Below are 13,591 nucleotides of genomic sequence, written 5' to 3' on the forward strand. Positions count from 1 at the left end.
GCGCACAAGACTGCACAGACTAAACCCGTCCCTTCAACTAAGATCTCCAGCCGGTCTGCACCAGCGTGAAGCGTCTCTTCTGTGTCGGTTATGGCTTGGGGTGGCCTTCACGAATGCCTACTCAGAACTAATTGGAAGGGCTGATAGTCCTGCATGTGATGTTTGCGGATGCGAGGAGAACATTGACCACTTATTGTGACATTGTCCTCAATTTCAAGCACAAAGACAGTATTTGTCGAACACATTGAGGAAACTAGATGATCGTCCTCTGAGTGAACAGACAATATTAGAGCACCGTCCCGACCGATCATCGGCTCAGAAGGCAGTGAAGGCACTTTTGTGTTTTCTCAGAACTTCTGGTTTGCTCGAGCGACTTTAACTGAAGTACTGTCCGTACACGTACCTACACCTTCTCTCTCCCTTCTTTCTCTTCCCTTTCTCCCATCCCCTAGTGTAGGGTAGCCAACCAGACTATTGACTGGTTAACATTCCTGCCTTCCTGTATTCTTCTCTCTCTCTCTCTCTATCGATTGAGACAAGCAAGCGCTGTCTTCTCGACTGGCGATATTTTCACTTAGTATCCATGGTAGCAGTGCATGACAAAACGAGGATACAGAAAGCAAATGAACGGGACAGACAATCGCCCGTTTATTTTATTTTTCTGTGCCCGTGTTTTGCCGTGCGCTGATACCATGGATAAGTAGCCAACTCGCCCGATTCGCCGTCCTAATGATATTATCAATCTTGAGTGACGTATAGCACCCGGCACCACGCCTCACTGCAGCGATGGACGGTCTTTGCTGGGCTCCGGCGTCGTCTTGACTTCACTTAACCCAAAGTGATTCACAGGAAGTACAGGCGCTAGACTAGGGCGCGATAATTGATAATTGGTACTACAGTACTTTTAAATCAGAGGAGTGCAGATTTTGCTGTTATGACCTACAACGACAGGGCCCTCTGTAAGCTAGATTCGTACATCTTCAAAGATGTCAAGTGCAAGAAAAGAATTCTAGCATATATCGCATGACTGGTATAATGGGAAGATTATTTTCGTGCGATTATAGAGCTTTCGTATTATCAACTTTTTGCGACTGGCAGGCCCTGCAGCTATCGTATATGCAGAGAGCCGCTCTGTCTCACTGAAGAAGCGTGAAAATAAATGGAATTGAAATATGATTGTCACATTGGCGCGTCCCAGGCTTCTTCATACAGGTGGCACTTTACGACGTCTGAAGCACACGCGACGTTTTTTGTGAGCATCTAGTGAACTATCAATACCGGAAATCTAAAGACATCTCGCAGCAGTGCGTCTTTGTTTGACGAGGAAAGCTGCTTGATGGGCCCATTTTATTTATTATTATTGATGTTCTTGCGCGTGTGAGGGATCTGCGTGTACAGTAGTGTTAGTTGCCTAAGAAAGCCCACTAGAGCACTGTCTCTTTTTTTCCCCTTGAGGGTGTCGCTCAGTCGGGGACAACGATAAGTGTGGCACATAGTTTCGATTTGCACATTTTCGAGATAAATGAACAGTCACTTCAGAGATGCGTGAAAGTGCACCAAGTTTTAGCAATGCTAAGTCATTGAAGTGTCCTTATTGAATTAGCCATAACGATGGCCAAAGTGCTTTGTCTGATGCTCGAGAAAACAGTTTGTTTATTTTGTTTAACAATTGCGCTCCGATCGGAAGAAAATTGGCTTTCTGTTGTTGTCTGTAAAGAGATTTGGCTCTGACAAGAAGAAACGGCAGCTTTGTTTTTTTTTCCTCATATGAAACGAATTTATTTTAATATTGCGCAAGTCTACCGGTCGGCTACGTAGCTCACTGATAATAGTATATCCAAACGACGGAACAAATACGTATTTTCTGTGCTAGAGGGACTGCTGTCATCTGTCCTACACGGACGTGAAATGCTGAGCTATTTCCCACATCCGGGTTCTGGTTGTTCAACGCCATGGATTTAGCCAAAAATCATTTGTAGGTCTGGCGACAAGTGCTGTATGTTTTTTTTTCTTGGATCATTATGACCACAGCAAATACTCGTCATGTACAACTTCAGACGTAAAGAACAGCCATCGCTGCCTCCATCTTAACGTTACTCCTAAACCAGTTCTACTGCTGGTGTTTGAAAAACTGCTGTCTCTACAGTATAGTGTTTTTCGGCTGCGTCGTCTACTTGCCTCGTGCGCATGCTTTCGCAGCCGGCTGGGCGGCATCATTACTGTACGCTGGGCAGTCGTCCGCGCAACCATTTGTCTCGCGGATGCACAAGTAGCACCCGCGTTGCGAAAAAGAATATCCGGGAAACCAGCCATTTGCATGCTCCCATCGCTTGAGCAACGAGTCATCATGGGCAGTTGACACACGTGTGTATTTGTGGCTTATAAACCGCGTCCTCGCTTTTTTTTGCCATTTACATAATCTTTAGAGCAATGAAATAATTAGCCTAAACTGAGGTTTAGATTATTTAGGCGTCAATTTTGTTTATTTTAGACGCTCTCTTTCTCGGTAATAATCTTTCATAGAATTTGGACGTCTGCTTTTTTCAACATTGTTCCATGCGGACTTGTCGCTTGATCATGGTCATTCCCTAAAGAAAGAGCGAAGATGTGTCCACCCAGCCCTTGAAACGCCCAAGAGGTGCCGAGCTAAAGGTGAGGTTCCACGCAATGCCCGAGCGATCCATTCACCTCCGTGTCACCTCTGCTCTCGGTTGCTCAAAGGCGCACGAAACAACCGCTGCTCTGCAACGACGAAGTGTCAATGCCTGCAGCCCGTGCCATTACGCCGAAAATAGAAGTCGGGTTAGCAGCAAGATCCGCTACGGTGCCAAATTCAGCGACGCAGCCTTCGCTCATCACCAAGATCCTGCGCAAAAATAAAGCAAAAAAGAATCAGTAAACATTGTGACTCTGCCTCCTGCTTCATCCTCGTGGCCTTGCGATTCATGGTGAGGCCTATCCGTGGAGACAGTTATGTAACAATGAGTGCAAAAGCTTTCCGGAGCACCGGAGCTCTGAAAAGGCTGGTAATGACTAGTAGTGAGATTGGCCGTTTCAAATCCAGCGTAGAATGCTCTTGGCTACGATAAAATTTGCTTATCTACTCCAGCATTTCTGGTCATATTGTGGTCGGTTGTAAGCGCATATACATAAAATGATGGTAGTCTGCATTTGCATAGAGAAACAAGTATAGCTGCTGAAACGGCCTCAACGCTTGAAGGATTTCCATACATTGTTATGATCCCCTTAGACTAAAATCCCGACAAGACGCCTCGACTACATTAAGCGCACACTTTCACTTGTAGCCAGCACTCAGTTACTACAAGCAACTAACATTCTAGACGTTGCAGCCCTTGCCAAGTACAACCTTGCCACTTTTCAAACTAATAAATGACAAAATCTCATTGTCGCTAATTCCTATATCATCGTTAACAAATTATGCCATTTCACGTACGTAGCGGCCATGCACGTCTGGAAGAGGGCCGAGCGAGACAAGCTAAATGCCATCATAAGGAGGGGATCAAGAGCGCGCTCGGACTAGCAAACTACACACGCACCGACCGACTCCTGCAGTTGGGTATTCATAATACCCTGGAAGAAATTGCAGAAGCACAAGAAAGGGCACAGATTCTCAGGCTCTCCGGCACCAGGACAGGCAGACGACTCCTAACAGAGATTGGCATCCCCCCGGCCACTGTCGAAGACGCCTATCAGGGCCTTCCGAAAGAGCAGAAAGATAGCATCATCATATCGCCCGCCCCGCGCAATATACATCCCCAGCGCGACGTAGAAAGAAGGAAGGCCAGGGCGGTGGCGCTCCTACGCCGCGCGACAGAACTCCCTGGCGGCAGCGGCTTCGTTGATGCGGCCCAGTGTGGCAACAGCAACAATTTCGCGGTAGTGTCGATCAACCACAGGGGTTCGACCGTTAACGCCGCTTCGGTACGAAGCACGTCGTCGCGTGCGGCCGAGCAGGTGGCCATTGCCTTGGCCCTCCTGGACGACAAACATGCCAATATCTTCAGCGACTCCAGGGCAGCCATCCGCGCCTTCAGCGTTGGCGCTGTGTGTAAGGAAGCCTGTCGCATTCTCGACGGCAAAAGCATCGCCACCCACACTCTCACGTGGTTCCCCGCTCGCATGGGATCGATCATGGGAGGCCCCACAGACCTCAACGAGCTGGCCCACTCCAAGGCGCGAGGTCTTGCTTTCCGCGACCATGGAGAACTCCTACGCCGGCCCGCAGTGGTGGAGAACAGAGATCAACGGACCACATAGAGTGAAATTGCGCAGCACTTCTATCTCGGCAGGAGAGACTTTCCACTTCCACACAAGAAGTTAAATAGAGCGCAGGCATTGGCCCTCACATTATTGCAAATAGGCTCGTATCCCAGCCCGGCTTTATTCCACGAGCTTTATCCCGACACCTATGCCACTAGTTCTTGCAGGCACTGCAATGACATCGTTAGCCTAGACCATATGCTCTGGCGTTGCCCCTCGTTACGAGGCACAGAACAAATCAATGAAGAGAAGTGGCTCTCCGCTATCGAGAGCCCCGATGCAGGGGCGCAACTATGGGCTGTCCAGAGGGCCCATGATGTGGCGGTCGGGCATGCATGGCCTGACTGTCCCAACGTGGGAGCGGCACGCAACGCGCTGAGTCGCGTACCTCAGGACTTTTATTAAAGTTTCGCATCCATCCGTCCATCCACCGTTAACAAATACTAACTCAACTCGTTATGCACTGCATAATAACTCCATTCTACCCGAAGTGCGCACTATTATGGCAAACGGACAGTTCATTTTGTAACCATATCATTATGGAATACCATTACCATCTGTCTTAACACTCTAGAAAGCCCATCGATTTTGTGATGAAATGCAAAATTTTTGTTATGGGAAATGTAAGTGACATCATGCACTGTATAACTCGATTTTGATGTTAGACCTGCCATTCTTATATACTCCTACAAGTAATTAAGCTTTCTTAACTTTTTCTTCAATTTTTCTCTTTCCTCCTCTTTTACGTTAGTTTATCTAATTTCACAATATTGCTTACTTCCGATATATTGCCTATTAATTACCGCATTTACTTATACCTATATTTCATTATTTATCATTACTGCAATTGTACTGTTTTAGTTGCTGTTTCTTGCCAATGAACTTATGTGCTAACGATGAATAAGAAGTCTCAATACATTTTTAACTACGGGACCTCCATCTGCATACCTGTATGTCTGCAGTATTTGTATTTATTAAAAAAATGATTTATTTATTGCTTGAGTAAGTAATTAATTAATTAGTCTATTGATTGATTGGAGACATGTCTACTATCCATCTACTACTGTCTGCTAGGTAGATTAGATAAATAGAGCTGTCTGACTACTGCTATCTACTAGATTAGATAAATAGCTGTATATATCTGCTACTGCTTGATAGATAGATAGATAGATAGATAGATAGATAGATAGATAGATAGATAGATAGATAGATAGATAGATAGATAGATAGATAGATAGATAGATAGATAGATAGATAGATAGATAGATAGATAGATAGATAGATAGATAGATAGATAGATAGATAGATAGATAGATAGATAGATAGATAGATAGATAGATTTGTCTGTCTGTCCGTGCCAAATTGGGCGCGTGTTCGTGTATGCAGCGCGTTTGCAGTCTCACCTATCGCAGTGCAGCACAGTGTTCAGCCGGTGAGCGATGGTCAGCACGGTGCAGCGGGAGAAGCCATCGCGCAGGGTCCTCTGCACCAGCCTGTCAGTGTCGCCGTCCATGCGCGACGTAGCCTCGTCCAGCAGAAGGACGCGAGGACGGCGGAGTAGCGCCCTCGCCAGGCACAACAACTGCCTCTGACCGCCGCTGCAGAGCGCCAAGAAGGATGGATCGATCGATTGTTTGTGTAGTAACTCGCGCATACTCGATTCATAAACTGATTTATTGACCACTCTCTGATTATTTCACTACTCACTTATTGATCAAGCGATAGATTTGGTGATTGGTTGGCCGACTGACTGGCTTATTTACAATCTGCTTTATTGATTGTTTCACTCGCTTACTGACAGATCAATATATTTGTAGATTTATTATCAAATTGCTTGGCTGATTCCCTCATTATCTGACTGACTCATTAATTTGCACACTCAATAACTCACTGATTACTTATTTATTTATTTATTTATTTATTTATTTATTTATTTATTTATTTATTTATTTATTTATTTAAACTTAAGCGCGACCCGCAACTTCGGGTTGTTTTCGCGTCTCTACACGATTGCGGATGTTTGCGGCGGCTGCTCCACGGTAAAACTTAACTAGAGACCAATCTTATACGATCAACTCATACAGAATAAAGCAGGCGAGAAAAATGTCTTTCTACTTCTTAATTGGCCAGATATATTTGCCCGCGGCTTAGTGTGGAAATGTGAATTTTTAGGGTGTACAAAAGCCAAGTAATCTGATAAATTAAGGAATCATTTATGGAACACTCTGGCTGCTTGATGTTGTTAGTCCTAATGGTGTTCAGCAAAGGAGACTGCCAATGAGCGTTGGGTTTCAAGAGTGGTAGAGATAGCAAGTAAATGAGTGCCATATGAAGTCTAAAAACAAACGAAGAAAGAAACATAAAATCGATATGCGGCTCTTCGTTTTTACCAATAGTTGACGTTCAGCACAACGAAACAAAAGGCTCACGTGCATGAAACTGCGTCCGAAAGAACCGTCGATCAAAGAACTTGCAAGCCGATGCATCTCTTGCACTTGTTGCCGCTGACGTACGTGATCTCGCTCGTAAATCACCACATTCCGCACGGTCACAAACTAGCCCTAGCAAGATGGCGCGGTCTTTTATGCGCTTGGCAACTGTTCCCTTTGAGCTATCTAAGTAAACCTGCGCCTTTTTTATCATTTGGTTTGTTTATATGCGTGTGACTTAACCTATGAGATACGAGAGGCTTCGGGCAAGGTGACACTAACTAGGGCAAACAAAATGTATGGGCTGAGTGTTGAAGTTACATGAAAAACAACCGTACCATGCATGCAGCGGGACATGTTTGAACAAGTCTGCCTCAAATATGCCGGCGGGCTCTTTTTTTTTTCAGAAGTTCTCACCATATACAGTCACAGTGTTTTGTCGCAGCATGCAGAAGTTGCGCAAGATTTTGGCTTATCGATCTTAATGTGCGACAACCAGGCCTGGAATAGTGGGGACCCCATTGCAAAGTACGACTTCTGAATCATTTCGACCACCTAGTAGCTCATTGTTGAGTTTCAATACATCAGAACGAGTGGAACATTTATTGCGGCGTCGATTAAATGCGGCCCGAGTCCAAAACCGCTACCTCGTGCTCAGCAGTAGGACGTCTTAATCATTGAGCACTATTTAATAGCTCACACACGTGAAAGCGAAGAGGCGCGGGCCCGAGGGTGTGCATGAGCAGAACTTTTCCTTGTGTGTTTTTGTCACTCATGCTAGCAGAAGAATTAAGGAGAAAGAAAACAAGGACAAGGAACACACATCGACAAGAAGGGCGCTGACAAGAGAACCTCGTTCTTCTCAATGTGTGTTTACTGTCCTCGTTTCATCTATTCCAGCAGCGTGGTTGTATCTGGCGCTTTCATTGCACGATAATATGCTGGCAATCAGTTTTCATCTTTCTGCGAGGATAGAACAACGTTGAGGTACCTGAGGTTCCCAGCTCCGTCATCGATCTCCAGCAAAAGTCCTAGCGGGTGCTTGGACACGAAGTCTGCCATGTGCGTTTTCTTGAGCGCCTCCCAGACTTCGTCGTCTGAGTGGCTCTGCGTAGCATCCAGGTTGTCCCTCAGGCTTCCTTTCATTAGGTACGGCTCCTGGGGAGGAAGTGAGCTATGCGGTATAACTATTTAAACAATATTGTTACGGGGATGTTGGGAGTATAGACAGACTGTAATTACAAGCACTTCAAGGGGGTCAATGGCCACCACACTCTTTGCTGGCTCGCTAACCTGAAACACCCGTCAGGTCGCCTCACTCGTTAGAGCCTGCGACTACAGGAGTTCGACGTCACGTACAACACCGCGCCACAGGAGACAACGCAGATGACGCCATTTGAGCTTGTCTTCGGTGGCCAAGTCGCCACCATGCTGGATGCGATGTTGCCTCACGTTGAAGACGACAACATCCATGCAGACGTTGCCGGCTTCCTTTAACGCACCAAGGAGGCTCGCCAGTTCGCCCGAATGCGTATTAAAGAGCAGCAAAACGTCGACGCCCGACTCTACAACCTACAACGACGGGACTAAGAGTACGCACTTGGTGACTGCATTATGGTGTGGACAGCGATTCGTCGTCGCGGTCTTAGTGGGAAGCTCCTGCGCCGCTACTTCGCGCCCTACAAGATAACTCGACGACTTGGGCCGCTGGTCTACGAGGTTGTGACCGATGGAGTGACACAGTAACAGCGACGCCGCGCGCGACCTGAGATGGTCCACGTCGCGTGCCTCAAAAAGTGTTTTAAGCGTTAGCGGACTAACGGGCATTCTTTTTTCGTTTGCCATGTTTGATTGTATGCTTACAAGTTTCTTGTTTTGTTTAGGATCAGGGCGATGCTTCTTTTGTTTCATGGGAGGGGGGGGGGGTATATTCACGTGCGTCTACTCCGGCTTGCAGCGACGCGAGCGGCGTCGCTGCGACGCAAGTGGCCTCGCTTGACGCGTTTCGATCATGGACGCGAAAATGATAAATACAAGACCACCGCTCGCGCTGGCTCGCTTCGACGAACGCCTTAGGTGCGCTTGCTGCTTTCGCCGTCACCAAGATGTCCGCTTGATTTAGGGCACAAGTTCGCCCATTAAACTCTCTTAAGTTTACCGCCGACGCAGTGTCCCTTTCTGTCTGGCTGCGTGCCAGGCAGCTCAACCTCACCTACGTGACAATATATATACAAGCGCAGTCAATGTAGTTAAGATAGCTGACCAGCAGCAACACGCAGCAGCCAGCGTCTCGCGATCTTTTTTCTTTCCCTTCTTTTATCCTACCGTAACAGGACCCTCGGGTGCTGAAGCGCCGCCTCCGCGCATGGTAGGCGAAGAATTGCGAGCGAAGTATGGCTTCAGCCACGAAACGTGCACGATGTCAACAGGCGTCGGACTTCAGGATGGATCGAACTGCAACGGCGAAATCTCGTAGTTACGTGGTTAACTTGACGTAAGACTTCATAAGGCCCTGTGCAGCGAGAGAAAAGCTTTTGAGAGAGGCCGACCCGACGACACGGTGGCCAAAGGAGCACCCAAGCGCCGGTAGGGAATTGTAGCGAAGCACCTTTGGCGTTAGGACCGGTGCTCATCGAGATGGCACCGGTCCTAACGCTCTTCTTGTAATGTTGTGAGGTTAATAAACGAGATTGGGTGACTTGACGCGCCACATGAGCGCGATCGATGACTTCACGAGCGTACTCAGTTGCAACACCTGGCACAGAAGGGAGGATGGTGTCAAACGGCAATGTGGGGTCGCGACCATAAGAAAGATCAAGGGGTGAATATCCTGCGGTGTCACGTCGGGACGAGTTATACGCGAATGTCACGTAGGCCAGCGTGGCGTCCCAGGTGCGGCGATCGTTGGAGACGTACATCGACAGCACCTCTGTGAGTGTTCGGTAAGGACGTTCCGTAAGAGCATTCGTCCGTGGGTGGTAGGCGGTGGACAGCTTGTGCTAAGTGGCACAAGAGTGGAGGAGGTCATCGACAACTCGATACAAGAACGAGCGGCCATGGTCTGAAGGTAACTGTCGAGGTGCACCGTACTGGAGAATGATGTCGTGGAGGAGAAAATCGGCGACGTCTGTTGCGCAACTAATCGGCAACGCCTTTGTTATCGTGTAGCGTGTAGCATAATCAGCAGCGACGGCGATCCACTTATTCCCCCTAGTCGTCGTCGGAAAAGGGCCAAGCAGGTCAAGGCCTACACGCAAGAATGGTTCAAAGAGAACTTCCATTGGATGGAGTCGTCCGACAGGTGGCAGGGCAGGTTTCTTCCGGCACTGACACAATTCGAAAGTTGAGACATAACGACGCACAGAACGGTAGAGACCCGGCCAGAAGAACCGGTGTCGTATGCGTTCGTATGTATGCAAAACGCCAAGCTGTCCCACCGTCGGTGCATCGTGACGTTGTTCGAGAACAACGGATCGCAGATGACGAGGAAAGACAAGGAGCAACTCAAGGCCGTCAGGGTTGATATTGCGGCGGCAGAGGATGCCGTCATGCAGCACGAACATGCGGCACGTGCCGCCGGTGCTGCCAGATTGCACTCCGGCGATGATGGACTGTAATCATTTGTTGCGTTGGGTTTCAGCGCGCATGTCGGTCATGTTCGTAAAAGCCATCACGCTGGTCAACGCATCATGCGCAGCAGGATTAGGAGGATACACAGGGTGACGAGAGAGGCAGCAGTCAGCGTCCTTGTGCAGGCATCCAGACTTGTAGTTGACAATAAATGAAAATTCCTGGAGCCGCAAAGCCCAGCGACCAAACCATCCTGTAGGGTCCCGGAGGGAAGACAGCCAGCAGATAGCGTGGTGGTCTGTAACGACCGAAAATGTGCGGCCATGCAATATGGCCGGAATTTGCGACAGCCCAAACTAAAGCCAAGCGCTCGCGCTCTGTGATGGACTAATTTCTCTCGGCAGGTGACAGCAGGCGGCTGGCGTAAGCTATCACGCACTCAGTACCATTCTACTGTTTAGCGAGAACATCGCCGACGCCGTGGCCTCTTGCGTCAGTGTGGACATCGGTCGGTGCAGATGGATCAAAGTGGGCAAGTATGGGAGGGGTGGTCATAAACCCTATGAGAGCGGCGAACGCGTGAGCCTGCTCCGGGCCCCATGAGAATGGCATGATCTTCCTTAGAAGATCTGTCAAAGGCCCAGCAACGTCGGCGATGTTTTTGACGAAACGGCGAAACTAAGAACACAGGCCGACGAAGCAGTGCACGTCAGAAGCGGAACGTGGCACAGGGAAACTGCGTACGGCGCGAACTTCTTCCGGATCTGGTTGGACACCGGACGCGTCAACGAGGTGTCCCAACACGGTAATCTGACGGCGCCCGAATTGACATTTCGTGGAGTTCAGTTGTAGGCCGGCTTTTCGGAAAACTGCAAGAATGGCAGCGAATCAGGTAAGGTGGCTTCCGAACGAGGGTGAAAAAGCAATCACGGTCGTCTAGGTAACAAAGACAGGTGGTCCACTTGTAGCCTCGCAGAAGAGAATCCATCATACGTTCAAATATCATAGGAGCATTGCATAGGCCAAAAGGCATGACTTTGAACTCATATAGACCCTCCGGCATGAAAAAGGCCGTCTTCTCGCGACCCATTTCATCAACTGAAATCTGCCAGTAGCCGAATCGAAGATCGATGGACGAGAAGTATTTAGCTCCGTGCCAGCAGTCCAAGGCGTCATTGATGCGTGGTAGCGGGTAGACGTCTTTTCGTGAGATCTTGTTTACGAAGCCATAATCAACGCAAAAACACAAGGTACCATTTTTTTTCACAAGGACGACAGCTGAAGCCCTAGAGCTGGCTGATTTTGTCCACTTCTTATTGGTTGACTCGGCGTTCAGCATGCGACACACGATAGGGACGCCGACGAATAGGATTCGTGTCTCCGGTGTTCATAGGGCGGTGAACAACAGATGTTTCATTTCGGCCTGTCACCGAAATTAAAGATGTCACTGTACCATGCAAGCAGGAGACGTAAGTGCATGGCCTGTGCCGAGGTGAGGTCAGGTGCAATCACTTTCGCGATGTCATCCGTTAAGGAGCCAGAGCTGTGAGCTGAAATTGGCGCTAATAAGCTACTCTCGGCACTCAAACTGTCCATGTCAAATTGGTAAATACTAGAAACGCTGGCCAAGAACATGCCGGTCGGAAGCACTTGAGGGCACATGCCGAAATTCAGAAGCTGGTAGAACCACGTCGTTATTAGTAAACGTGACCAACGTATGCGTAACAGCAACGTCCCGGTTCAAAAGCACTTCGATGATTGGGTGAGGCACATATTCACCGTCAAGAACCTGTGGCTGCGTGGTCAAAGTGACGTGAGTAACTGCCTCGGATGACAGACGCACCTATTGAAGCGGGCAGAAATGCGGTGGGGCGGTACTCGGAGCATTGGCGAGTTGAGGCAGTTCTAACTGAAGAAGGCCGGTCGCGCAGTCGATGAGAGCAGAATAAGTGGATAAAAAGTTCAATCCAAGGTTAGCATCGTGAGGGCAGTTGTCGATCACAGCAAAGAGAAGTAGGGCGGCCGGCTATACTAAAACGCGCCGTACACTTTACATGAACAACCAGCACGCCGCCGTCGGCCACACCACGCACTCGGGCAGCTGCTGGAGTGAGGACCTTCTTTCAACGTCTACGTAGGCTAGCACTCATCACAGACACGTGGGCTCCAGTGTCGACGAGTGCTTGGACAGTTACGCCGTCTATTTTAACGTCAAATACTCTTCTCTTTGTGGGTACAGACAGGGGATTTGCTACAGTAGCAGGCAATGCAGCACCACGTCCGAGGTCTGCATTTCTTAGTTTTCCGAAACGGTGCGGTCAAAAGCCACAGGGGATGAAAGGCGACGTGGCTGCGGCGAACGGGAAAATGAACGACGTGTTTGCGCTGAACGAGACTGGTGTCCGCACGGCGATGGTGAGCGACTGTACCACGTGTTCCTAACAGAGTTGTCGGCACTGTTGGACTTGGCTCAGGTTGGTCGGCGTGCGAGGTGCTGAAGGCCACGAGTTGTGACACTATCGGGTAACATGACCGATGCGGCGACAGGTGAAACATATCGTCTGGTCGTCCGCAGTTCTCCACTCAGTCGGGTTGCGATAACGCGGAGAGAAGCGCTGGGCTGTAGCTAAAATGTAGAAGGGCGTTCGCTGGCTCTGGGGTTGGTGACAGCACAGACCGAATGCACACCAATGTTTTCAAGTTCCTGCAAGCGATGGCTTGCACGAGAGGAACTGAAAAAGGGGTAGCATCAGGGCTACGCGAACAGAAAGCTGCGGGCGCCATCGCATCCAGTCCACGTCTAACGATTCGCACCACGTCCTTTGATGGCGACGCATGGTGCTTTGCGAGTTGATCTTCACACGTCGACGTTGCGGCAGTATTTGGAAGTCTGGCGAATGGTTGCAGGACACGTCGGCTTTTGACCTGCTCGAATTGTCGGCACTCTTTGATGACAGCATCAACTGCTGAAGAGCTTTTGCACATGAGCAGAATAAAGAAGTCGTCAGCAATTCCCTTAAGCACGTGCCCTGCCTTCTCAGCTTTTGTCGTGTCGTGATCGGCTTTGGTCCCAGCTAGTTGGCTCCTCCTCGTGGTTTTCGTACCCCCCCTTTGCCGTGCCGCTTAGGTAGAACAACAGGTTAGCTAGCATAAGACTAGGGTCCCATCTGTTGATTCGACTCACACGTTCGTACATAGCCAAGCATTCTTCAACGTCTGCAGCACCGGTCCCTCAGAAAGTTCCAGGAACCTTGGGTTGCACAACGACAACCGAAAGTGCAGCGACGCAGCTGGCGACGGTGACGTTGAAG

At 48.9% G+C, this 13,591-nt stretch overlaps 1 protein-coding gene across 3 annotated transcripts in view; it reads right to left on the minus strand.

Annotated features, from left to right (window-relative positions):
• Window positions 1-2,350: 2,350 nt before the first annotated feature.
• The window catches only part of LOC142589532 (ATP-binding cassette sub-family C member 2-like), a 125,202-nt gene continuing 113,961 nt past the window's right edge, over window positions 2,351-13,591 (minus strand). For all 3 annotated transcript variants that reach the window (XM_075700954.1, XM_075700955.1, XM_075700953.1), the window contains 3 exons: window positions 7,702-7,868; window positions 5,685-5,879; window positions 2,351-2,866 (listed from right to left, as the gene is read on the minus strand). In XM_075700954.1, the coding sequence (XP_075557069.1) occupies window positions 2,716-2,866; window positions 5,685-5,879; window positions 7,702-7,868 (513 nt within the window). In that variant the 3' untranslated portion in view covers window positions 2,351-2,715. The remainder of the gene's footprint in view (window positions 2,867-5,684; window positions 5,880-7,701; window positions 7,869-13,591) is intronic.

This window comes from Dermacentor variabilis, chromosome 8, assembly GCF_050947875.1.
Source record: "Dermacentor variabilis isolate Ectoservices chromosome 8, ASM5094787v1, whole genome shotgun sequence".
Taxonomy (NCBI): domain Eukaryota; kingdom Metazoa; phylum Arthropoda; class Arachnida; order Ixodida; family Ixodidae; genus Dermacentor; species Dermacentor variabilis.